The sequence below is a fragment of the Columba livia genome, chromosome 3 (genome assembly GCF_036013475.1).
Source record: "Columba livia isolate bColLiv1 breed racing homer chromosome 3, bColLiv1.pat.W.v2, whole genome shotgun sequence".
Lineage (NCBI taxonomy): Eukaryota > Metazoa > Chordata > Aves > Columbiformes > Columbidae > Columba > Columba livia.
Window position 1 is genome coordinate 117,532,137 of NC_088604.1, and position 26,730 is coordinate 117,558,866.

The window sequence follows — 26,730 nt, forward strand, 5'->3', positions numbered from 1 at the left end:
ATATATGCATACATACATATATATAGACATAATATAAGCATGTTTCTTTTAGGTTACCCCAGTTGTTACTGAGCAGCCAAAAAAAGTCCTTTCCCTACTATCTCCTCACAAGGAATTTCAGCCAAATGTGTGTCTTCTCAAATAACTTCTATCACTGTATTTCTTTTTCTTCATTACATACCTTGGGTCTAAATATTGTTAAGATACTACATCCAATTTTCAAACTACATGAATGGCTAAAGGATTAGAAAAACTGTAATACAGGTACTTTGAGTTCAGTCTATGTGTATCACATGGAAGGTGTTAGAAGATATATATGTGTATATATATATGTTCTGTGAAGCTCTTACTTACCTAATCCTCAGCTGGCATTAGTTGTGGTGGTGAGAAGGTTACAGCTCAGAAAGGTGGGGATCTGTGCAATGCTGGGAAGCTGTTGACAAAAATCTTTTTTGGTAATGGCAGGTACTTTTTGAATACCTAGTGAGGAGAAAATCTCTCTTGAAGTCACTGGGAGAGGTGACCTACTCCTGAGAAGTAGCAAATGAGGAAATTTGCTGTCACTGTTTCATTTTTGCTTGATGCGAGTGATGCTGGGGCAGGCCTGTCTGCCTGCTCGCGTGGTGTTGGAGGAACAGTGGAAGGCTGTTGCTGCTGCTGAATTCCTCCTGACAAAGAGCAATCTTTGCTTCGGTCCCCAGACACTAATGCTGAGTCCACTTCTCTGTCAGTAAATAAAGGCCAGACCTGTAACTTAAGGAATGGTTTGATCAAAGCCCAGATTTCTATGGAGAAATACAGGAGTAATATAAAGGAGCCTCATAAGACAAACTGGCCAAGGGTGTGACAAAATCCAGAAGCTGTTAATTCCTACTGTTTTCTCTACTGAGGAAAAGAAGTTTGTACATGTTTTAACAACTGGGCTTTTAATTTTTTGGAGCAATTGTTAGAAAATTCTCTGTCACAAACTATTTCCAAGCCAAGATAGCCTTGGCCAAACAAAGAAGTAATTTCTGTATTGGACAGGAAGGCAGCTCAGACCTGTACAGTGCTCTCTTATTTTTTCTGGTCGATTTACCAGGTTAATGAAGGAAGCTGACTGTTCTAATTACCATTAACGGAGAAGGCAATAATTCCACTCAAGGGCAGGGCTGCTGTTCAGAGGGACCTGGACAAGCCAAAAGAATGGGGCTGACAGGAATCTCATGGAGGTCGAGGAAAACCGCAAAGTCCTGTGTCTGGGATGGGCTGAGCGATGCATTGGGATGAGCTGCCCCAGTGGACACTTGATTAAACACGATCTCGCAGCGCAGCCTGACAGGGCCGGTGGTCTAACAGCATCCTAGCGATTATCGCTTTTTATTCGGCACTCCTGACGTGGCACCTTGAACACGGGATCCCGTTACGGGCGCCCCAGTAAGAGTCTCATGAACCTGATTCGAGAGGAGCGAAGTGGCCACGATGGCGGGGCCGCAGCATCTGCCGTGTGGCGCTGTTGGGAGCTGGAGCTCGGGCCGGAGCTGTAAAAGCGGGACGTGTTTCCCGTGAGGAGACGCAGACCCGGCGGCCGCAGCACTGCCCGCCTCAGGCTCGCGCTTAACGGCCGCCGCCCAACGGCTCCCGCCCAACGGCCGCGCCGCGCGCCGGCCACGCCCCTCGCGCCCTCACTTCCTGGGGCGCGCGGGTTGGACATGGCGGCCACGGCCGCTCTGCTCCTCGCAGCGCTGCTGGGTCTCGCCGCCTCCTCCTCAGTCTCCTCCTTCCCGGCGGGCAGCCCTGGGGAGCCGCGGAGCCGAGTGCAAGTGCTGGGCGGCTCCAACTGGAGCCTGGTGCTGCAGGGCCAGTGGATGTTGGAGTTGTGAGTAACGGCCGCTTTCCCGCCCTCCTCAGAGGCACCGGGTAGGGGAGGGAGAGGGAGGGAGGGCGGGCGGCGGCTTCCCTGTGAGGACTCAGAGCCTGTCGCGGGGAGCGGGCATGGCCAGTGACGCCTGCCTCGGGCGGAGCCGGCCCGCCCTCCCGCCAAGGCCGTGCGGGAGCAGCCGCGCCGCCTCCGCGCCCCGCGATGGCCGGGCGGGCGGGACAATCAGTGCCCGGGATCCCCTGGCTTGAGGTGATCTGCCGAACGCAGCTTTCCTTTAGATTCTGCTGTTATGCCCTCTTCGTAAGAAGGACATTGAGGTACTAGAGAGAGTGCAGAGGAGGTGACAACGCTGGTGAGGGGCCCGGAGCACGAGTCTGATGATGGAGGGATCTGGGGCTGTTCAGCCTGGAGAAAAGGAGGCTGCGGGGAGACCTTCTTGCTCTCTACAACTACCTGAAAGGAGGTTGTAGCGTGGAGGGTGTTGGTCTCTTCTCCCAAGTAGCAAGTGATAGGACAAGAGGAAACGGCCTCAAGTTGTGCCACGGGAGGTTTAGATTGGATATTAGGAAAAAATTCTTCATGGAAAGGGTTGTCAGGCGTTGAACAGGCTGCCTAGGGCAGTAGTGGAGTCACCATCCCTGTAAGGGTTTAAAAGGCATTTAGATGAGGTTCTTAGAGACATGACTTAGTGCTAGAGTTAGGTTATGGTTGGACTCAATGATCCTGAGGGTCTCTTCCAACTGAAATGATTCTGTGATTCCAGTTGTTTTAGGTAAGACATCTGCCTGCTGGGGAGCAGTGTCAGGCATTGCCCCTCGCATTGGTTTGGGACTTTCTCTGGCTTCTGTGCAGGCTAAAAAGGCTCATTTTGGTAGGTAATGTTTAGCAGGAGTAGATTTCCTAAGTGGTTTTACAGACTATCTGTAAACTGTACTGTTAGGTAGGAAGAAATTTTTGGCCCTGAGGGTGGTGAGAGCCTGGCCCAGGTTGCCCAGAGAGGTGGTGGATGAGCCATCCCTGGAGACATCCCAGGCCAGGCTGGATGGGGCTCTGACCAACCTGAGCTGGTGAAGATGTCCCTACTCATGGCAGGGGTGGCACTGGGTGAGCTTTGAAGGTCCCTTCCAACCCAAACTGTTCTATGAATATCTCAATACCCGCTTGCTTCTGGAGTTCTTGTTCTTAGAGGGAGACACATCAGGTTTCTTTAACTTTTCAGCATGGCTGTTGCTTTATCCCCTTGACAGCTACAGAGGTTTGCCTGTTGCCAGCAAGGGTTTTAAGTGCTTTTAACTAATTGTAGTGGTGTCATAGCTTCACTTGTGACATGATACTGTCCTTGAAATGCACATGACATTTGAGGGTAGCTCACCTGCTGGTGTTTAGAAGGGGGAAGGATTTCTTAATATAGTACTTAAAAAAAAAAAAAAAGTAGTTTAAATAGGCTCACATGATATCTGTGTGCTGTGCAGCTATGAAATAGGATATTACTGTGGTATGTGTGCTACTTCTCCTTGGAAGTGCTTGAGTTTGAAATGGACTGGATAGCCTGGGGAACAGATTAGGTTGCCCATCAACATCTACCCAGCTGCTTTAAGTTTCATTTTAGTATTTATCTGCAGTCTCTTATTAAGGGGAGGGAATGTCCCTTTCCATAGGGCTTTACTGCTCAGGATGCTATAGGGTACCTGGTATAAATTGGTGAATAGATGGAAACAATCTTGAGATAGTTGATTGAGAGACGCAGGGATGCCTGCTGTTGCGACAAAGGATTTCTGTTTTATTTTGAGTTTCTTTTTTATTTTTCCTTCACATTTGTGTTTTAAAAGGTGAGGGAAGAGATGATCTTAGAGTGGGAGAAAATAAATGTATTTTTTAAATTGAAGTTTTTCCACTTCTGACATCCTAGTTTGATGTGGAAACTATTATATGCAAGTTACTGATTCATACACAAACTGGTGAATCTTAAGGAGGAAAAACGTTATTTATGGTGACTCAGAGATTTTCTTTTTAAGAGAAAATATTTAAATAATTAGTGCTACATGCCCCTGAGAAAGAAAGAAGAGAGGAACTGACTGAAATCAGAAGGGGTAGGAATAGCAACCAGTTCAGATCTTTACTCCACTTGAAACACTGGGCTCTGGTTTGGAGTGACAGCTAGTGGACAATAGCAATGGTGACAAAGTTAATTTTAGTGCCAGCTGAATATGGCATATGTTGCTGCATTGCTTAAATTAGACTTATTTTATGTTCAGTGTTTGATGTGTGAAAGGTCCTTGGTATTTTGTGGTACATTTCTAGTGGCTTTGGTTTTTCTCCTAAGTGAGAAGGAATCTTTGTCTTTGTTGAACATGCTAACTCAATGCTGCTGGTCTTGAATTAGAGTTTAAGATTCCCAATCATGTCTAAACAGGAGTTTGAGGTCTAGTATTGATTTCTTGTGTTTCTTGCAACTCTTCTCATGCTGATGGTTTTTGGCTTCTACTGATTTTTAACCTGTCTTAGAGCTGGTGATCTGGACAGTAGTCCTGCATGTGACTTTATTGATTCCCTCCAGGCTGTGTGGCAGGTCTTTTGGCAAAGCTGCAATATTGTTCATCAAAACCTCATTTACTTGAAGAACCTCCTGTTTGAAGACCTTTGTTTTCCAAGCAGTACTTACTTTTAATGCAAATATTCTCATAGTATGTCTATTAAAAAGTTTATTTTAGTCACTTGCTCTAGAATGCTCATTTGAAGCCTTCTGCCCTAGTAGGAATGGGTGCTACTACTTCTGTTTAATGTTAGTTTTTCCATTTGTGGAAGTAGTGTAGGTGAGTTACTGTGTGCTACCACTTCTGCTGTTCTCAGGTGCATAAATAGATAAATTTAAGTCAGAAATTACTTGTGTGTGGGATTTGTGGTGGATTTTTTTTTTTCCTACCTCATCCCTTAGGGTTTAAGTATGTGTACTTGGCTGACTTTTTGTAAATATTCACTTATTTGTAGCTGGGAAAATTGCAGGCACTGGAAGCACTGCTGCATTTCATTGATAAAAATGTTCTGGATAACTTTGTGTCTCTGAAAGACCTTGCAATACATTTTACTTACTGATTATATCACAGCACGCAAATCCTTGCTGAACTTCTGGGAGTGTGATGTGGAATGAACAGTTATAAAAGGTTTCCTTATTGTCTTGTTTCTAGTCTGTAGCTGCAAGATAATGATTCTTTAATATGAGGAATTTTCTTTTTGTCTTTAATATTGTGTCTATTAAGAATACAGAAGAATAATTTCTAGTCTGTTTATTTAAAGGTGCATTTTGCATTTGTAAACATAGCTTATTCAAAGCTTGATTGATCTTAATTAACATCCTCTGCTCTTTGAAGTAGACTAAAACACATCCAAAAAAACCCAAACCAATAATAAACTACTTGTCTTTATACCTGGTTATAAATTAAACTATTTAATATTCTCTGGTTGCACCTGCACTGCTTTATGTAGTTGCCCATTGGGAAGATTTCTAGTTCAGTTCCCACACTGAATGTTAAACATTTTGGTTCCCCTTTGTTTCAGCACAGGTGTGTGTACCTGAAAAAGAATGTCTTAAATTTTAATTCTAGCCAAGTGAAAATTGAGACAATAGTGTAATAGTCAGGTTTTCAAGACCAGTGTATAGTGCCTGTGGCATAGCCCCATTCTTTATTTTTTTCATTCTCCTTTATTGTTAAACATTGCCCTGCTGTTTAGCAGGTGGGATTATCACAAGGGTTCAGTCCTCCCAGTAGCACTTTTGGCTGTAGTTTCAAGAGAGTGTGCTGAAAATCTAGCTGAATGTTTTGGTATTTATGTTTTAATGCTTTTAAACAGCTGGCTTGAGACACTTTGTGTAAATAAATTCCCAAAGTATTCCATAGATTATTTAACAATGACTATAACTTAGATTGAGAGTTCAATATGATTGGGAATTTACTGTCACTTGTGAGAGTGTAGTCTGTTCCTCTTGATTTGTTAGTATCCAGCCTTTTGTTTGTCCTATTCTTAAAAAACAAACACCCACAAAAAAAAAAGTGTAGGGGGGGAATGAAAATAGTTATCAAAACCATTTTGGTTCTGAAGCTTCTGCAGCCTTCCAGAGTTCAGAGGGAGAGACCAAATTATCGATGGACTCTTATTAAATAACCAAACGTGGCTCATTACTGTGCCAGGCATTGGCTGAACAGAAACTGTTAAAATGTGAAACTGAAATATCCTAAGGAACAGATGCTTTATTACTATGGAAGGGGGCAAAAACATCTAGAATGAAGTTAATCTGCTCAAGTTCTAGAAGGTTTCACGTCATTTTTGAGTAATTGATTTGCTTTATGTTTTAAAAATCAGTTCTCCGTCCTGAAAAAACAAAATGCTTGTGAGTGGAAAGTTGTTGGCATCTCTTTTTGAAGTGCAGATAGCATTCTTATCCTTTTCTTGGTTTTGGAAGTAGAGAGCTGAATAATTGATATACCCTGCTTTGCTTGTCATCTTGTTCTTGGAAGTTTAAAATGCATTTTGTTACTGAGCTGTAGAACAAGTGAAAAATAGCACTCCAAATGTCATTTTAGAGAGAACAATTTGTTTGGCTTCTAATGCATCCCGCCAGTATGCGGCTACTTTTCCCCTTTATTCAAGTATTATTGGAAAAGATACCCATGTGATGTTTCAGCAACTTGTAAAAATTGTATTTAACTTCTGTGGGGCAACTGGTTGGGGCCTGTTTGGTTCGGAGGGGTTTGAGAACACTGGAGGAAACTTCTTGTCATCTTTCAGAGGATGTACTAGTGTGATACATGTCTTAGTAGCTTACAGGGACTAAGTTCTGTATCTTTGGCTACAACCTGCTCACCTGAAAAGTAGATTACAACCATACAGTTGACCTTTTGAAGCTTATCTTCTGTTGAAATTACAAAGCCTCCTATCCTGCCTCAAGACCTGTCTGTATTTAGGAACAAGAACAAATTCAATGAGTCTTGAGGTAGCACCGAAAGACATCAGGCACTTCTTTTTTGATACATTTTTTGAAATTTGTAGCAATAAGGCAAAACTACTAAAAAGAATAAAAGTAATAATGATTTAATTCTTATATTTTTTTTACTGTTCTGTTAGGTACTGTCTCTACATTTGCACATCTAATTTGAATAGTACTGCCAGCCTGAAATCCAGAAAATAGCTTGGCTTACCGTAAGCAGTACCTTTTATAAAAGTTGTGTGTCTTGAATTGAGAAAAACTAAATGGGGAAACTTCCATCTCACCCATTTTTCTGTTTACTCTTCAGCAAATTCTTTCATGCCTGTATCTGTAAGCTGTTTTTCCTCTGTTCCTAGATTCTTGCAACTTTGTGGGATTGCCATCAGAGCAATGCGTTTGGGATTGCATCTGTTCAATGCTAATAATTATTGATAATGGTAGTGAAAAAGCAGATACAAAGAATCAGTTACATGCTCTTGAAAATGAGTGAATTGGTGAATTCCCTAGCCAAGCAGTTACAAGGAGATACTAGTGACTTGGAGTTGGATACTGTGTATCAGGAAGTCTTTGTAAAGTCATTATGTGTTTACTCATCAACTCTGGAGTGATACTACTGAATTGCTCAAACTGTATTTAACTTAGGTTTTTGTGGTGGTTGTTTGATTATTTTGGTTCTTTTTTTAAAAAAAAAATTTATTGCAGCCTTTAGTGAAGTTGCTTGTATTTGAAAGCTTGGTGTTTAGTGCTCGGATCAGAGATAGACACATTGCTTTGACTTAGCTTAATTTTACTTTTGGATTGCTTTCTTTATGCTCTCTGAAAAAGCCGCCGGTGTTATAATGGATTGGAGTAGGAACTGGAAAACACTTGGCCAGTTTGAAATAGTGATTTTAATCCACTTAAGTCAATTGTTCTTGCAATTGATCTGGCCAGGAGATAGATATTGCCTTATTTATAGAAGGTAGATGGTGCATGAGGATATTTCAGTTTTAAAACTTTGTGCTGTGTAGGAGGTCTGGTAATGTGACAAATGAGGTGTATGTAGAGAGATGTGCGATAACTGCTTGCAGCAAATTATTTGGCAGCGTGTGATTTATAGTTATCTGTTGTTTTCAATCTGATTTTTATATGGTAGAGATCAGTCAATTGCTTTTTAATGTGTAACAGGCTACTGAAAACTTTATTTCCTTAAGCAAGTGTCCAGGTCGAGCTTACCTGTTTCAACAGACTTTTTTTTTCTGGGAAATATAAGAATGGTAGTTGTACCATGACTCTTGTAGAAACACAAGTCAGCCACGGTTCTGAAGGATTCATTAGAAGCCTGCATTGAAATAAAGTATCTCCTTAAGCATCAGTTCTTCAGGGCTCAAGAAGTTTTTTGAAACTTCTAATAGAAGTGACCTAAGTGTGAAGTATTTTACTCTTCTGTATCTTTCAGAAAGATACAGTGTAAGGGGAGTTATTTTAAGATGGAGAAGGAGGCATAATAAAGCTTTGGTAATAGAATATTTCTGTTGTTTCCAGGAGGCACTCCTGAATTCCTTAGCGCTTCAAATGCTGCCTAACAAATGCAGACAAAAAGCTTCAGAAAGTGAGGATGTGGAAGCAAACAGCAGTAATAACTCTTGCAAAAATCTGATTGCAAGTTCTTTCTTGTATATGTGGGGACAGGGAATTTCCTGGTTGGTAAAAATTGGGTGTGTAATTTCAGGAATGTAAAGCAAGTATTTTAAGCCTGATTATATGTGCCAGCGTTCAGCTTGAGTGGCTGGAACTTGTGGCATCATATGTGGCTGTGGTCATACTACACCCAATACTGGTAATAATAACTAGGGAAGCCAACAGCTAAGGCTTTTTGTGGATGTTCTGTCTCTGCTGAACTGTGTTGTGGGTAGATACCAACTCTTCTTTGAGCTAAAGAAAATGTTTATAATAATATTAGCCTTATACATTGAATATTCCACTTAATTTCGTTTAGAAGAAAGGCTCATGAATGTGAAGTGTAAACATAAATGTTGATATGGGCCGAATTTCTATTTCAAGGTCGGATAGTACCTTAAACAGGTTAAAGGGTATGTTAATCTTAAAAATCTCATGGCATGAGTTTGACACATCTAGAGAAGCTGAATTTAGAAAACATTCTGTCTTCTGTCTTTAATTTTAAAGCAACATCAGCAGCGTTATCTGATGGATGTGTGCAGTTTCTTACCTGTCAGTCAAGCTGCTGTAATAAAATTATACTCTTTTTAAAGTACAGAATCTGTCAAACTATTATTAAAAGCTCTCTATAGGCCAGCAGCACAATGAGAAGCAGCTCTGCATGCGAGGCTTATTTCCATTGGGTTTTTTTTTTGAAGATAGTGAGTGGCTGTTTCTTGGCAGGATAAGATTTATGTGCTGTTTTCAGATATTCTCACATGAAGTGATGTTGATTCAGAAAAACACAGTATTGGCTTTTATATTTAAAATGGTTTGGTAGAGTACAACAGATTTAAATTGTATTCTTTTAGATGCCAATTGATAAGATTTATTTTTAAATATTTAGGTTTCAAAACTACCATAAAACACTTGGGGTAAATTTGATTCTTCCTCTTCTGTGGGAAAATACCTGGCTTAGTTTCTGTCTTATTTAAGTGAAACATCTTTGGGTGGCTTGAGAGTTCTGTCTGCAACCACTAAGAAAGCAAGTGTTCCTCATCAGAAGACATCCAGACAGTAAATTGCCACTTTTTAGGTCAGATAGTAGTACTGGCAGACAAACTGAAGGCGTAAGGGAGTAGTTGTTCTGTTTTCATGTTGGTATTATCAATAACAACTGCAAACTTGGTTTGATTATTCCAATACATAGTATAAGAAACTCAGCTCTTGAAACAGGCTTTCTTATTTTGCTGACAATAATTCTGACGTAAAAGAAGACTTGAGAAAGATGGGCAGCACAGCAGTAGGAATTTGATGTGCACTCTAAGTCTCTAAAGAGTGCTATCAAAAAGGGCATGCTTTGATGTATTGTGTAGTGGGCTAAGGCAAATGTAATTTCTAGAAGTTTTGAGGTGTGGAAAATCAATACAAAATGTTAAATTGGAGGATACTGCTTCAGAGGACAACCTGGCTTCAATAACTCAGGCAGCTGCCATGGAAAAAAGATGTAGTTCATATGTAAATAGAATAAATCATGAGTGGTGAGGGGTTTGGATGTGTATTTCTCAAATCTGCGGAGATTTGGTTTTGTTTTAATAACATGAGGAAGAACGTAGGGATTGATACAAAACTACTTGATTATCTTCTACAGTTTTTCTTAATGAACTCTACTGAATGTCTTTTCCTGTGTGATTGATGTGTTTATGTTTTTGCTGTACAGTAAATCAATTTGAATGTCTATAAGCATAAGAATATTAAATATAACCTGTCTTCCCCCTTTAGCTATGCTCCTTGGTGTCCAGCTTGTCAACAGATTGAAGTGACGTGGGAGAGTTTTGCAAAGGAAAGCGAACATCTAGATATCACTGTGGGAAAGGTGGACATCACTCAGGAACCAGGTATAGTATTAAATAAGCTGTTTTAAAAAAGAATTATTCAGTGTAAGTACCACTTAGTATCTGAGAGTGTGCTTTATTTTATTGGAGTACCTGGGATACCAGCCACATCAGAGAACAGGTTTCTAAATCAAAATAACATTATCCACATTTTGTTCTCCATATAGTACATATCTGAGAGCTTACGTTTATAAACTCAATTTGAAGGATTAAAGAATTGGGGGAGTGATCTGGTTTAATACTGTATTAAAAGGGGCCTAATCTCTGTTTTAACCTGCTTCACTGAGAGCTGTTGCTTGTCCCATTCCTCTCTCCAAACTCTGCAGAAGAATCCAGTGCTGTAGCCTGCAGTCACCGAGTGTTTCAGGGTGTGGTAACATTACCACAGTATGAGCCTGCTTTAATAAATTCTTAACTGTTTCCAGGGTCTTGCTCATTTATGGTCTTGCTTAATTGTAGTAGCGTTATAAAGATGTTGTTGTTTTCTGTTGGTAATGCACATATGCAAATGTGTTTACAAGAAGGGTTTAAAAAAAGGCATGAACAAAGTCTTATTTATTCCTTTAGCGACTCTTCAAACTTCTCAATGTGTGTTTGTGTAAGCAGTACCAATATTTTTTAAACCCCTGCACCCCTTGGGAATGCTTCCTGCTTGTTTTGGCTTTGAGGGGATAAAAGATTTTATCAGCAGTATCAAAAGACTGTCAGAGTTAAGAAGAGAAGCAATTGAAGTTCACAAGTAAAGGCCACCTGTTCTACACCTTTTGTAGGTTAATGTTTTGTTAAAAGTTTTAAAGTATACAAAAGCTCTGCCAAAAAGCTGTTGCTGTGGGTCTCTCCTTTAATAAACTGTTAATGATTAATATATGCACTAAATAAATGAGTTTGAATATTAAAATATTTTGCAGAGGTATAAATTGGCTTCTGCACATTAACCAAGTACTGGTTACTCTGGAATTAAGGCTGCAAATGGAGATCCATTTTAATCCTATCTTCTTATTTTCTCCCAATTAGAGATTCTTTTGTTTATGCAGTATCCAAATAGAAGGATTTCACTCATGATTCTGGCATTTGGATGTGTCCGTAGCTTAAAAATGCACTTTCAGAAGTGAGGTGGTAAAAATGAAATGCTTGATATCTTGAATTTTCTGGTAAAGAACTTGAATGGAAGTATTGGGACCTGAAGGGGTCAGGCACTTGATACTTTCTTTTGGTCTAAATTTTTCTTACTGCTGAGCAATGCCAGATTAAGACCTCAAATGTGACTTTTAACCAGAAGTTCCTTAAATATTTGAATGTCTAATGTTGCTGAGAGTTTTGACCTCTGAGGATGTTTGACCTTTGTAAGTCAAATAACTGACCCAAAATAATGAATTTGTACCTGAGCACGCATTATATGCCTACAATATCCAGTTCAGCACAAAGCATTATAACTTTAGCCTCTTCTGAAACTAATGAATACTCGAAAACAAAGATTTATTACAAATGTAACCTTTGGTGCTGATGTAATTCTGAAGGTATATGAGCTCCTTTAGAATCTTTCCAAAGTTGAGGTATTTTTTATATATAACCTTATGTTTCAGCTTTTCAATTGGTGTGCTTAAGTGTTCTAGCTCCTGCTTTTTGTTTGCACGATCGTACCTTAATAAGCTTTGGTTATGTAACCCCTTCATCAAATTGAAAGTAGTCAAAATGCGTTAAATTAGGGGAAAACCACTAAATGAGTGCAGAGTTGCATAAAATTGCACTTCCCAAACCTTCAGGAGAAAGTAGCCATTCATAGTGCTTAATTACAGCAGATGCCCAAAGAATAAATCCACCAGAGCCTTAATGGATTTACAGCATATTTCAGTCACTTGATGTACTAGTTTCAAAGTGCTTATTCTTCCCTCATCTTTTCTATTGAAACATTCAGTATTTCGAGAGCAAGTAATGGAGGAACTTCTGGGTCTCAAAGATCTGAATGTTTGTGGTGCCTTTTTTAGGGTTTAGGGTTACAACATTTACCTGTGATTTAAAACAGGACTTCTTGCTATTTTCTGTCATCTTTGAGTACTTGTTTAATGAAAGCAGCTTTATTTTTAGATGTAACCTATATTCTTTGTGTATTTTGGGGGATGTGTGCAAATACTGAAGGCTTTTTCCTATTCCTAATTGACTTTATAATGGATGTATGTCAGTTTTTAATTTGCAAACAAGGCCAGATGCTTTACTGTATTTCAAGTTAAATTACTAGTCAGTTCAATTTTGTATTAGACACCTACCAAACCAATTTGCTGTCTGTTCTTATCTTTTTGTAGCTGGCTCACTTCTGGTTTTACTGATCTAAGCACATGCCTTAGATAAATAACACAGCTCCAACTAAAGCTCTGGGGATGCTTATATGCATTTTGGCAACAGATTTTGTAGTTTATAGATTTCATTGTTCATTCTGACACCATTGATACTTGCTCTGGGATAGGCTACTTGTAAGAGATATTTTTAAGCAAGCTATTTTATTTTGTTTGCTTGACTAGCATTTGTAAGAATTTCACAGAATCTTTCAGTGTTCCCATGACTTTTTCTGCTCTTAAGCTTATTGTGTTCTTTATGGCTCTCCACCTAGTTTTTCTTTTGCAGCTGTGCTTTCTGCTTGATTAATTCTACTGTTACGCTTGTGTTTTTGTTTACTTTATATCTCCCTGTGCTTGCACCACTTTTAGCTGTTTAATAAACATTTCCATCACCCTGCCTCTCATAGCAATAAAGGCATAAAGCTGAAAAATTGAAATGAAGATTACTTCCTTTTTGGAATTTAAAGATGCTTGCACTTTGTTTTATTTAAACATTTTTTTTAAACCCCACAAACAACAAAAAAACCCACAAGCCTTTTTCGCCTGTTCTGTAGGGGAATTCACACTAGGGAAAGCATTACTACTGAAACTTCTAGAGAGACCTGATTTAGTTCAGGCTGGTACATCTCCATCTTCAAAGGCAGAGACTCTTGCTGTAATACTTTTCCATGGCTTGCTTCCTGATGCAGAAAGCTGCTTACTTTATTGAAAGCTGAATAAAGACTTAGCTCCTCAAAAGATTACCACAGAACTTTCTAAAAGGAAAAGTTAAAGAACTGATTTGTATTCTACATTGGCACTGTATGTGAATGGTGATTGCTAGTTGGAGGAACGTAGCCCTTACTAATGGAGTTAGACTGCATATCTAGAGGTTGGTAACCCCTGTATTAGTAGCACATTTTAATTTCTGAAGTCTTTAAGTTGGATGTGTTGAATAGCAAATAATATTACTAGGCACTAAGGTGAGTTCTTATCTCACTTGCAGGTTTTCTGATTGTCAGAGGTGGTAGCGTCAAGTAGCCCTGCATTCCCTCAGATTTGGGAGCAGGGAGACAGTGATATTTTCACACAGCTGGCCTGATTATGAGAGGTTTGGGAGCTTTTTCCTTGCAATGAAACCATACCCTGATAAATCTTCTCTGGTGTACCTAACCCAGGAGTGAAGCTGGAAGTGCTTGCATGTTTTGCTCTGTAGCAGAACTGAGTGCAAGGCCAGGGAACTCCAAATATCTGCCTTAAAGTTGCTTTTTGGTGATTGGGACAATTTCTCTGTCCTGTGAGTTGCATTATGTTGTCACTGTCTAGGTTCATACTTATAAAAAGATGATTCTATATTTGCCAGTCCCTGAAACACTCAGTCCAAGTGTGGTGATCAATTCCAGTCTCTTGAAGCCCTGCTTCAGCCTTTCCTTGTCCTTTTTGCTGTCTTATGTCTGATGCTCAAAATGCTGACATGACCCACTGTTTGTATGGTGTAAGAAGTTATTCTCAAGGTTTAAATTTGCAGAGACATCCCAAACTTATTATCAATCTGTTGGCATGCCAGTTGTATTTACCTAGAGAGGAATGTTGAATGGGAAGGAAGATAAGAACCTAGAAACATCCAAAACTTTGTCTTGCTGTGGTCATGTTTATGAGATTGAGCCTTCCTACAGCATATAAGAACAGACTGGTTGTGCAATGTACGTGGATTATTTGAAAAAAGCAAACAAACAAATATGAGGATTAATTTATTTAATGACTTGAAGTGTCTGAGATCTGAAACATGCAGCTCTAAGTAATTTAAAATCAGCTAGAGGATGAATTAAAATCAGGGGCCAGAGTTTGTAAGCCATTGTTGTCATTGTTGTTGTTAGTGGCCCAACTTTCTAGATGAAACAAAGGTCATCTGGATGAGACTACACACAGACACAAGCACACAGCATCCTGCAATCTGGGTGCATTTGTGTGGCTGCTCTTTCTCTTGGTTGGAGGGAGACACTGCTGGTCTGGTCACAACCTTCAGCTGTGTGCAAATATTGAGTAGTGAAATCTGTGTAGAAAGACTACCTTGGAGTAAACATTCTTCAAGGTAAGCATTTTACCCTAATTTGTCAACAGTATTTAGTGTCTGTCACTGTTTGTAGCATTTCTGAAGACAAACAGTAAACCTGTATTTACAAAACAGTGGTGCGAGCTATGCAGTCTGCTGCTTTCCAGGCTACAAATACAGATGTGTAGGTATTTATAGATAAGTCTGATTATTGAGAAATTTCAGTTTTACTTAACTCTTTGTTGTGGGTTTTGTTTCCCTTTCTAGGTTTGAGTGGTCGTTTCTTTGTCACAACGCTTCCTACAATTTACCAGTAAGTGTGTCATACTGGAAGCGATTGTTTCTTCCAGTAGTATGTATAATTTTTTTGGTGTCTTGTTCAAACAGTGACATGGAAGCTGTAATGAACAACTGGCTTATGTCACTTTTTTCATTCTCTAAAACATTTCTTGTGAACTCAATACACTTAATGAATGTAAATTATGTATTTAACTTACAGTGGAAGGTTCTACACAGTTTTGTACCTGGATAAATCCTCCTTTTTTAAGTCTGGAAACAATATTTAATAGCATTTGTAAAAACTGGTGCAAGTTTGCAGTGTTGCCTTATGGAAATCTCACCGTGTGTGAGCAAACACACTTGTCCTTCTACAAGTGTCACTAAAATTTCTCATTTGAATAACTTGATTGTGTAGGTTGCATATGACAGGACAGATATCTTACACTGTTTGAGGTATGGCTTTTGTTACTGCTAGAATTCTTCATCCATTGACTCCTACTTGTCACTTGTTTTAAACTGTAACTCTGAAATGCAAATTAAAATTAAGGAATACAGACTTTAGGTTTCAGTTTGTTGTTGGAGCTTTGACTGTACAATAAAGTCCTCATCGGAGGCTTTTCTTTAGTTTAAGTGACTTTTACTAAGTTCCTCTGTTATCAACACTGTTAAAAATGGATCAGAAAGACATTTGCTGTATCTCTTCACCAATGAGATGTCATCCTTTAAATACTGAACCCTTTATTAAGTCACGGTGTTGTGAGTCATGCGTGTGTGTATATATATATATATACACACACACACACATCCATCTATACGCACACTTAATTCTAAATTGTGTCTAAAACTTGGTTGTTAACCTCATGCTTTATAACTGCTGTAGTGCAAGTGAATATTTGAGAAAAATAGCAGGTTTAATAAATTGTGAAGCTTTATGCCGTTTAAAAACGGAGACCTTCCATTGTGGATTACAGTTTCAAAACATACTGAATATGCTTAGATGTTCACCTTTCTGAACAAGTCGGTCTGAAAGGATTTGGGTTTTGTGTGTATGGGTTTTGGTGTGGTGGGGTTTTTTCTGTGGCTGTGGGTTTTGTTTTTTTCATAGATATCTGTGTTAATGTATATTTCTGGTTTTTAGTGCAAATGATGGAGTATTTCGCAGATACCGAGGCTCAAGGACATTGGAAGATCTTCAAGGTTACGTGTTAGAGCGAAAATGGGAAGCTGTGGAGCCTGTAGCAGGATGGAAGTCTCCATCATCTATAATGTAACACTTTGTTTTTTATTAACAAGAAACATGTTTTATAGCTCATTATTCATTAAGGGTGCTGTGTTGACAGCTTGGAGACAAAAGGCCTTTATTCCCTAGACGTGTAGACTTTGCAGAAGCAATCTGTATTGACAGCCTGCTTTCCAGTTTCTCACCTTTAAAAGCAGTTTATTTTCTGCATTTGCTTTTGTTCGTGCCTGCTAAGGCTTGTTTATATCATCTCTGAAAATATATAAAGAAAAGACGTACAGCCACCGAGCATGATGTAAGAGTCAGGTTCAATATCTGCTGAGTACTGGAAACAAATGTGTGTTTATGTAGATTATTACTTTATGACTTCTGGCTACTTCAGGCAGGCAGCCTTTAGCTGTAGGGATTTCTCATTTATTTGTTTACAAGGAAGTCTTGTGTCCTTCGGAATAGGAAACAGTGTAGTGCTTATACAGCCTATCAGAATTTGTTTTCACAGCATTGAATTTGCTTTGAAATAGCATAGAATGTGCTTGCGTGATGTGAAGGATGAAGGAAAGGTGCAAATGGCTAAAGCTGTTATGTGTAAAGTCATGTCAAAGATCCCTTGGGTGTCCTTATCTTCTATCTGAGAAGGAGGAAGAGCTGTGTGATATTTGGTAATGGGGAGAGGAGCCTACAGGACTGGAGCTGGTATTTCTTCATTATGCTCAAATGCCATTTTTCAAGTCACTATTTCAATACTTTGGCTTAAATGAACATAATACAGAGAAAATGTATTTATTTGCAGCAGTCTCTTGACAATTACTAGAGGCTGAATGGCATTAGAAGTCTATAGATAGAATCTTTCTTGTTTCTGGGCAGTTTCCTGTGTATCTCAACTCCTATTTGTCTTAAAACCTGTTCCTTCCTTTTCTTTGTTTTCTAGGATGCATGGGATGGCAGGATTATTCCATCTCTCTGGATGGATCAGGGTAACTATGTTGTGTTGCTTTCCATACCCCCTTTTATGCTTAGAATAATAATCCTTTTAGGAGTCAAAACCTAACTGAATATTTTTGTTATCCTTTTATGGGAGTTAAATTTTCCTTACATTTACTGTACTTTGGGTGTGGAGTATCTTTGCACTATAAATTTAGTAGTACTAATAGGCTATGCCAGAAATGGCAGTTTGGTTGTAAAGATTATAATCAATACTGAAAATACTGTTCGTATTATCTTGGCATAGTGAAAATGTTCTATCAAAGTGTGCTAACATGATAAAGTAGTTTTTTGAGAGCTGCTGCAAAAATGATAGTAAATGTCAGGAATGCGGTAGGATCTACCAGGTTCTCTCACTGAATAAGATTCTGAAAGGTGATTCCAAGTTCATTTTCAGAGCTGTAAATCCTGCTCTTCTGCAGTTCATTGTCATCTAGTGTATCATACAGGACAAGAGACTGTAATGGGTTGATTTTTAGGAAGAATTTCTGCATCTAGATTTCAAACTGTCAGTGCTATTTGCATAGGAACAGAGCAAATGTGGACAGTAATTCTCAGAAGGAAAGAAGAAATGCTTAGTGTACACTGGAGAATGCTTTGAACTTAATGATGTTTATAAAGACACTTTCATTAGGGAGCTAGCAAAGCTTTTCCTGTAGCGTACAAATGCCGAGAATTTTCAGACCTTTCCAATTGCAGTCAGGAAACATCCTTGCTTTTAAAATCTTCAAATGTAGCCAAAATTGAGACACTATATTTGCTTGTAGCAAAAGCTCTTAATATCATAAGATGCTACAAAAATGCGATAGAGAGTTTAAACAAAGTCTGTATCACTTCCAATAAGCATCTGACTAACCCAGAATCAAGCAAAACTTTCAGTTATTAGGTTTCCTGTGCAAACCATCTTTGATTCTTTCTTTCACTGGATAGAATTAACTTTCTACAGCCTTCTGGCATTTCTATTCCATGGTTGCTGTGTAATGATGTTGTTTCGTCTAGTTTCCTTCCTGAAAGATTAAATGCTCTGGGAAGAAACCTTCTCTAATTTGCTTTCTGCTTTGATGAATATTTTAGCTGTACATTTCCTCACTCTTCTTGCTGTGGTCTCCTTTTTATGCTTTAATAAATGTTGGAAGCTGTTCTGACATTAAAAAAAAAAGACCATGGAATTGCAATATTGAAGCTTCTGTAAATGTTGATTGTGGTTGTTTCTTAATGGGTGTACTCTTGGAAGAAATCTAATGTAATAATTTACTTCCTACCAGACTTGATGTGATGTTTGGGTCAGTCAATTGAATTTGTAGGTTTAAATAACAGGCTTCAGTTTCAAAACAATCTTAAGATGGTATTTGGATTGTTCTAAGTGAAATTAGTTATTCGGTGTCTGCTTAGAATGGGTGGCTTCTTTTAAGAACTAAAGAGCTCAGTTTTAGTTAATCAATGAATTCCCAAGTTTAAGTATGTATTTGGATCTTGTGCGACTTAAAACGTCTAACACTCTGCTTCCCAGATGTAACTGGGGGTAGAGCTCTGGATGATGGTAGGAAGTCATAAGCGGTGTTAGGCATGAAGTTATTAAGTATCTTCTTCTTATTTCCAGCAAATTCACAGCTACCTCACCGGCACTCTTGGAATTCATGTTTGGGCTTCTTATGCAATCTTCATCTTAGCGACCTTATTGATTGGCCTGTTCCTGGGTCTGGTAAGAAACTATATAACTTTTTCTTAGTTACTTAGAACATTTGTGAAAAAAATAAACTTTGCTGATAAGGTATACTGAAGAACCTTATTTTAAATGGCTTTTTAATGATGCATGTAATTAAAACTCTTAAGCGCTCAGTACTACAGGTCTACTCTCTAGTACTGTGCATTCTGGTTAAGACTGGTTCACTCAGATAAATTAACCTTTTTATGAAAGTGATGCCTCGATTTAGATCTGTTTAGTCTGTCCACTAAACAAGTGATTTTTATATTGTTCCTTTATATTTAAGATTTTTTGTATTTGAGGATTCTGTGTTGTCAGAGTGGTGTAAGGACTCCAACTTTATTTGTGGAGGGATGTTTATGAGCTGGAGCAGGACTGTATTTGTGGGGTTAGCAGTGTAAGTTTGCTGCTGCACTGTTACTCCATGAAAAGATGAAAATGTTTTCTGAAAGGCTTTGAGGATTGGGGGTTATAACTGATTTACTTTATTTCAGGACATGACTTTGTGGTTACAGCTTGGTTTTAATAAAATCTGACTTCATTTCTTTCTCCCCTCTGAGTTCTCATTAGTAATTGAAAAATCTGATTTTTTTTTTGTTACTAACCAGACCTGACGCATTCATATATCAATGTCGAAAGCATCAAGAAGGTTATTCAAACAAGCCTGGTAGTTATATATGTGAATGTTAAGGACAATATCCCATGTGTTTCATCAGTGGAAACAGTTCAAAGTTGCATTACCTGTGAAGCTGGGATTATTTCCTCTCAGAATATTTGAAAGTTGTGGGTCTATGACCTCTCAAATATCAATATTAAATGAGAAACTGAGCTGGAAAAGGAGATATAGATGGGAATAGAAGTTAGTTACTTGGTCCACAACCCTGTTTGGCAACTGCAAAGACAGTTTAAAACAGTTCTGCTGGTAACTGGTTTAACTCGCTGCTAAATTGCTGTTCCATGTAGAAAGTATAAAGGCTGTTTCCGGTACTTGGATCTCAGCCCTTGAGCTCATATATTAGTGTTAGTGAAATGAAGAAAAACTGCATAGCAAGTGTGTCTCAATAGTACAAGGAATTGATTTCAAAGTGGTGTGTGTGTATTTAGGCAAAACCAGGTTTTATATATCATGTATACAGATTGGTACATATTAGCAAATATCTTTCACCATGCAATTTAAACAGCTGCATTTTTCTAGGTGGTAGGTTTTTAGCACCAAATGAGTGTAAATCAAGTCAGCATAACTAGGAGCAAATGAATATTGTTTGGAAAAAAAATAATAAAACCTATCCATATTCTTCCTTCACTAAAAAAATACTTGGAAAATACTTGAAAAGAAAATCTAAAATCCATCTCTCAGCTTTTTCTGAAAAGCTTTTCAATGATTGAAATGTATTTCTTTAACATAGTATAATCTCTCTTTGTCACACGCGAAGAATAGTGCAAAGCACTAAGACACAAGCATCTTCCTTGCATTTTGATTGTGTGTGTTCTACACTAAGCTGATCAAAATAACAGGCACAAAAGGTGAAAGCACATATCATGTATGGGGGAGCAAGGGGCATAACATCCCAAAATAGAGAAAATCTTGACTGAGATTGTTTCATAAGTTTTAAAGATATAAAAATTCTCAAGTATGTTCTGGGCTTCTCTTCTTAAGATGCAAGTTGTTTCAGTACTGAATAAATTTAGGAAAGTAGGAGGCAGAAAATTTGTAGCAGAAATAGAGAATATTCATTCTCCCTGAGAACACGCTTTTTTCTGTATTTTTATTTAGCTCTTATCTCTGAGCAAGATAATATATTTTTCTAAATTCTACGTCTATCTAAGAAGCGTGTAGGAAAGTACTTAATAGTGTAGGGACTGCTGGGAAGATTTGCTAATAAATGCCTTTTTTTCTTTCCCACAGATACTGGTTTTGATTTCAGACTGCCTGTGCCCATCCAAGGCAAGATACACAGTGGAAACATCCGGTAAGAACCGAAGTGGATGAGATAGCATAGGTTTAAATGTAAACTTGTTACAAAGGGGGCAATACAGTGTGAAGAACTTAAATGTGAACCGGTAATCCAGGTATTCATTTTAGTCACACTGACAAAAATTGATATCACAGAATGTCAGGGATTGGAAGGGACCTCAAAGCTCATCCAGTGCAATCCCCCCATGGAGCAGGAACACCCAGATGAGGTTACACAGGAAGGTGTCCAGGCGGGTTGGAATGTCTGCAGAGAAGGAGACTCCACAACCTCCCTGGGCAGCCTGGGCCAGGCTCCATCACCCTCACTAAGAACAAGTTTCTTCTCAAATTTAAGTGGAACCTTTTGTGTTCCAGTTTGAACCCATCACCCCTTATCCTACCATTGGTTGTCACCGAGAAGAGCCTGGCTCCAGCCTCCTGACACTCACCCGTAATATATCTGTAAACGTTAATGAAGTCACCCCTCAGTTTCCTCTTCTCCAAGCTCCAGAGCCCCAGCTCCTCAGCCTTTCCTCACACAGGAGATGCTCCACTCCCTTCAGCATCTCTGTTCCCCTGCACTGGACTCTCTCCAGCAGTTCCCTGTCCTGCTGGAACTGAGGGGCCACAACTGGACACAATATTCCAGATGTGGGGCTCTAAAATATCTGTGTCAAAATATCTACCTGGAAAATAGCGAAGCAGGGAAAAAAGTGAACACAACAGTAATTTGTTCTAGCTTCCACAGTTATGAAGAGTCTAAATGTCTTCAAAATGAGTAAGTTTGAAGAAAGATACTGCGGTTTGCGTATTTTGTGCAGATGCATATTCACTAGACCTGTTGCTTAAGTATAGAAAGGGATTTGCTTTGGTGGTTCATTTCCACATCCTAATGTGTACTCTGTATATCACGTTAGGAGATGTAACATTCTAAACTTGTAAAATTTTTAACTTTTTAAATTTGTGGTGTGGGAGAGGAGGAGATCGAGGGAATCAAAGGAATCTGGAGACTGCAGGTAGGGGAGCAGAGAAAGGTGTTGCGTCTCTTTCAAATGAAACATCTTCCTGATCCTTAGAGAGGGTTTCTGAGTACTATTCTGCTCCCTGTGAACATGGGAGACAAAAACTTGCGCAGGAAATCAAGTTTCTTGTCAGCACCAGGTATATGTTAAGTTTCAGAACGCTTTTTGGTACATTTGTGCTATTAAGTGGAGTCAAAACTTAACCGTAATTAAAAATGCATTTTTTTAATTGTGTGCTTTTGTGTGTCTTGATCTGACTCCTGCCACTAAGACTTTAACCAAATCTGGAATTCGTAGGTGTGCAAAAATACCATCTTTAAGATCTTGTATGTTGATCACTATCAAAAGAACACCACACCTGTGCCTACGTGTGTGTGTGCTGTCCAGTTGGACTCAGCAGCAGCTGGTACCTGACAGCACTTACCAGCATCCTCCTCTTCAAGGAGCCAAGTAAAATTGATCTGTCCTTAATTTGTAACTCGGTGGAACAAAATGAAAGCTATCTGTGCCCAATAGGCAAGAAATTGGAAATAACTGAAAACCAAGGAAGATGTAGTCCCATACAAGTTTTTAATGATAACGGTCATGAATATTTCAGAATACTTATGTGGTGATGTAGCTTTAAAATACATTGCTCTGAGATTCAGTCTAACTTAGGTATTTGAAACTCTTTTGTCCAGAAGAAGCAATTACGAAGGATAATGTGGAGAACGCAGCATTAGAAGAACCGGAGGAGGCTGCAGAGCTTTCGGCAGATGATGCGGAAGAGACCGCAGATGTAAAAGATCTCTCAGATGGAGAAGATGCGGCACATTCAAGCGCTGATGACTCAGAGGAGGATTTAGCACTTGCAAAAGAATCAGGGGAAGAAGAAATGGAAGACTTAAGTGAGCAACCTGCAGCTGATGCAGAGACTGAAAGCTCAGTAAGGCAGCGTAAAAGTCAGGCGGCCGATAATGGACTATAGCTGCTTCAGTGGTGTGTTTTGTACACTCGGACCAAAGAAGCATCAGACCCTTCGACTGAACCTGAAGCTCACACTTGATTTGTTGTTTGTGTTTACACAAAACCTCTGCTCTGTCAGCAGGCTTCTCTTTTTTCAAGCTGATATTCACTCGTTGGGTTTGTTTTATAAGCACATATGGTGTATATTGTATCCCTTTAGCCATGACAATCAAAATACATATATCTTGTCTGAAGTCTTCTCAGAGAAAAGGGGTGTCACAGTGTCACTTCACCGGCTATAAAATGGTCACGTCTGCCATGTTCGGTTTTAAGTATTACCCTAAACAAGATCAGGACTTTTTACAGTAGCTTGGCAGGACTGGCACTTTTCTGTCTCAATGTTTATTGTTTCCAAATGCTACAGAAGCACCAGATAAGTGATACAGCAGTGAAAGAAGGCACCTTACTCTAGTCCTCTGTTAAAAATGTGTATGATGGGCTTATTTTTATCACTTGAGACTGAAGCACCTTTCTCTTTCATTTTTATTAGTTGGTTTTTAAAGTTTATCGCACGTTATGCTGCGTTCCATGGACTCTTTAGTTTTTGTTAATTTGCAAGTGTGCTGCACAGCTTAAGCTTCTCAGCTGAGCTTTTTTTGACCCAAGGAGTTTGAGGAATTGGAAACCTCAGGCTGATAGAGTGGCAGCTAAATGTTTAAAATACATTGGAGCTTTTAAAAGGCTTAAAAAGTTATTTCCGTTGGGGGGACTTTTGCCAAAGCATTGACTTTTAATATTTTCCTTCAAGAGACTGTAGCAACAAGCATTTGCTTTGCAGTTCTATATTTTTTGCCAATACAAGCTTGTCATATGCATCGCAGTTCTGCCTTTTCCAGCTTGGAAAGAACTCGAACTGCTTTACTAATATTAACTGCAGAGACACTGAAGGTTTTATCTTTGATTGCTTCTCTCCTTTTTGTCACCAGAATCGGCACATTAGGAAAAGGGAGGGACATGGGTGGCGAGAAGCTTTTCGTTTTGCTGCTTTTATCAAGATGAACGTGTATGTGTTGAACTGTGTCAAGTGCAAATGGCTTGTCAGATAGACAACATTAGGTTAAAATACTTAAATCACTAAAGACTGAAGTATTTCCCTTCTTTGTTTTGGTTAATATATAAGGCTTTTTTTGGTAAGGAATACCTACAGTGAGATCCTATGTGTTCCTATTTTATATGTGATCATGTGCATAAGATGTGTCTTAATCTTGGTTTTGTTGTTTTGTTTGTGTTTTTTTAAGATGTATATTGCATAAACCTTGCTAACATGCATGAATTCCATCGTGTTGCTCAAGAATAATCAGAGATGAAATAGTCTCTTATTACAAGAGACAACTTGCAAGTGCAAAATGCTGGTTTCCTTTGAGACTGAGATTAATAGGGCAAATTTGTGTTGAAAGTTGGGGTTTAGGGTTTTTTGGGATGCTCATAAAGAGCATATGTACTAGGAAAGCTTAACTTTTCCTGTCTATGTTGTTTCATATTGTGTCTTGGAAGTATATGGTAGAAACTCTGCATTTGTCTGTTTCAGCTGTGTAAAGAACAAAATTACACTGCGTATATTGAATATTAACTTTCTTAAGGAAAGTTCTCAGTCTGGGGCTTGAATTTCACATAGTGGACACATGTAAATATGGGTTTGCACATGTGAACATGTACAGTTGATAATATATATACGTTGCACAATAACAAGAACAGTTTTCTTGCGTTACCTGGATGTTGTTTCATGTAACTGAACAATTATAGTAGCTTGTTAACTGTGGGACTCAGTAGCAGTTCAGATACACACCAGCTTGCTTTTTTTAATCAATCTAAGCTTGTATTTGCAAAAATTAAGTAAACTGCCACTGTAGTCTGGAGGGAAGAACGGTGCACCTAAAAGCTCAGAGTACAGATCTGTTGTTTCCATGATGTATTTGGGTTTTTTTCATTATCTGTGTATCAGGAGCTCATAAAGTCTGAACGGAAAATGAGATTTTTAACCACGTTTCATGAGACAACCAGAAGTCAGTGTGTATATTCAGTTACAAGAACGTGCATGAAATAAGATTAGATGTAGCCCCTCAGTCGTGGATCCAAAACTACCAGATGCTGCAAAATGTGGTACTGTATCCAGCACAGATTGAGGGCAACATTGACTTTGGTTGTGTACCAAAGAGGATATATTGTACTGCACAGGGTTTTATGCTACTCAGTGTGTAGGTGGGAACATACAGATATTAAGTTTTGATACAGTTTCTCTTCACTTTTTCAGTATTTTGGACTGTTTAAAGAGGTTTTCACTTTAAAAGATATAGAACATCCTTAGAACTCCCAGTGGCTTTGTTGTATGCTGTTGGGGATGTGAATTATTAAAAAGTCAAGTGTACCTCTTTTCAGTGCTCAAGGTGAGGTATTTGGGCTTTTTGAATGTTTAGATAGATAAGGTGTTCTCACAAGAGCTGGATTTCATTCTGGTGTCTTTGAATTTCAAAACCAAACAAAAACACGAGCTGCAAACAGCACTTTGTCCTACAAGATACATTACTAATGAAATCCTCTGAGAAAGATCAGAAGCTCCTTTGTGTGGTGATTCTCTGAAGTCTCCGCTTAGATTTTCTCAGAATTTGCACGTCACTGTTAAGTTTGGATTACTTATGATGCAAAATACTTACTATCTTCATTTTAATAGACCTAACTGCAATATCACTGTGATGTTCATGGATTGAGTAAGTAAGTGAGGGCAGTTCATCTCTCCATAATGTCTTGTGAATCTGGAAATGAGCAATTTTAGGCTTCTAAAGTTTGTTGGAACTAATATATATGTCATTGCTCCTGTGTTTTCATGAATAAAGTAGGGAATATTACTGCTAACTTGGGTTTGAGTGTATTTGGAGTTACTTATTACAAAGATCTCTAAATTGTGATTAAGACTTTAAAGAAACAGGTGCTATGCAACCATTGTTACCTCTAACTTAGTTCTACACTTGCAGGAAAATGATTGTAGCATGATATTGGAGATCCTCAACTTTGAGTAATGCTTAGGTGGCAAACAAGTGGCAGACGCTATAAAGTATCAACCTTTTGTGCAATCTCTGTGTAGTCTCTGTCCTCTGTTGTGATTTATTTCAAAAAATGGAACTTGTTTTTGCAATCCCGGTATAGACAAAATGTCCTTGGAGAAGCTGCTGCTGACACTGTGCAAAATGGCTCAAGGATGGGGCTGTAAGGGCTGTCAGCTAGAGCTGGGTGTCAAAAATGACTGGAGATTCTTGAGAAGCGATTTACATTTCAGATGGGATGTGTGCCTTTTTGAAAACCGATCCCCAATGGATCTGAACATAAATGTTTAAAAATCATTAAGATCCAGTAGGTTATTTTTTGAAGAGGCTAGAAACACATACAGCCTTTCAAAACTCCCATCCTTGCCATTTATGTGAAACTTGTATGTGTGTCTTGGAATACTCGTATGTGCTGCACCCATGGTGGGCAATGCTGGTTCTGTGGGCTTTCGGCATGGAAATGTTATACCACGTTGTCTTTGCAAAATTGCGAATCTATACTGTGGGTGTTTTTACAGAAATTCCATATACATTTTGTTTTTGTGATCTCATAGTTTTCATTTTCTCCGTGTTTAGATGGCTCATCTAAAAGGTGTTTTCTTTTAATGTTGATCTCCCAGTTAACAACAGAGGTTGTGACTTGTGAAGATTCCTTAAACCCTTTAAAAGAAACCGGTGCATTAATGAATTGCTTCCTCGTTATGTGAGTGGAAAAATGCTTGGTTGTGCACACCGGTGCTGAGGTTTTTGCTGCAGTAACTCT

General features: G+C 38.8%; 2 protein-coding genes across 3 annotated transcripts in view; one reads left to right on the forward strand and one right to left on the reverse strand.

The window, feature by feature from the left end:
* Nucleotides 1-1,628, reverse strand: part of PLCB1 (phospholipase C beta 1) — a 405,394-nt gene extending 403,766 nt beyond the window's left edge. The window contains exon 1 of the mRNA XM_021282907.2: nucleotides 355-1,628. The gene's annotated coding sequence lies outside the window, so the exon portion shown is untranslated. The remainder of the gene's footprint in view (nucleotides 1-354) is intronic.
* Nucleotides 1,629-1,647: 19 nt separating this feature from the next.
* TMX4 (thioredoxin related transmembrane protein 4) lies at nucleotides 1,648-25,779 on the forward strand. Of its 2 annotated transcripts, none has more exons than XM_065059912.1 (8): nucleotides 1,648-1,858; nucleotides 10,266-10,381; nucleotides 15,011-15,056; nucleotides 16,161-16,289; nucleotides 17,191-17,236; nucleotides 18,844-18,945; nucleotides 20,855-20,918; nucleotides 22,605-25,779. In XM_065059912.1, the coding sequence occupies exons 1-8, from the start codon at nucleotides 1,692-1,694 to the stop codon at nucleotides 22,889-22,891; spliced, it is 957 nt and encodes a 318-aa protein (XP_064915984.1). In that variant the 5' UTR covers nucleotides 1,648-1,691; the 3' UTR covers nucleotides 22,892-25,779. The 2 variants fall into 2 exon arrangements, with proteins under 2 accessions (XP_064915984.1, XP_064915985.1); XM_065059913.1 differs by lacking the exon at nucleotides 1,648-1,858 and adding an exon at nucleotides 2,040-2,178.
* Nucleotides 25,780-26,730: the final 951 nt, after the last annotated feature.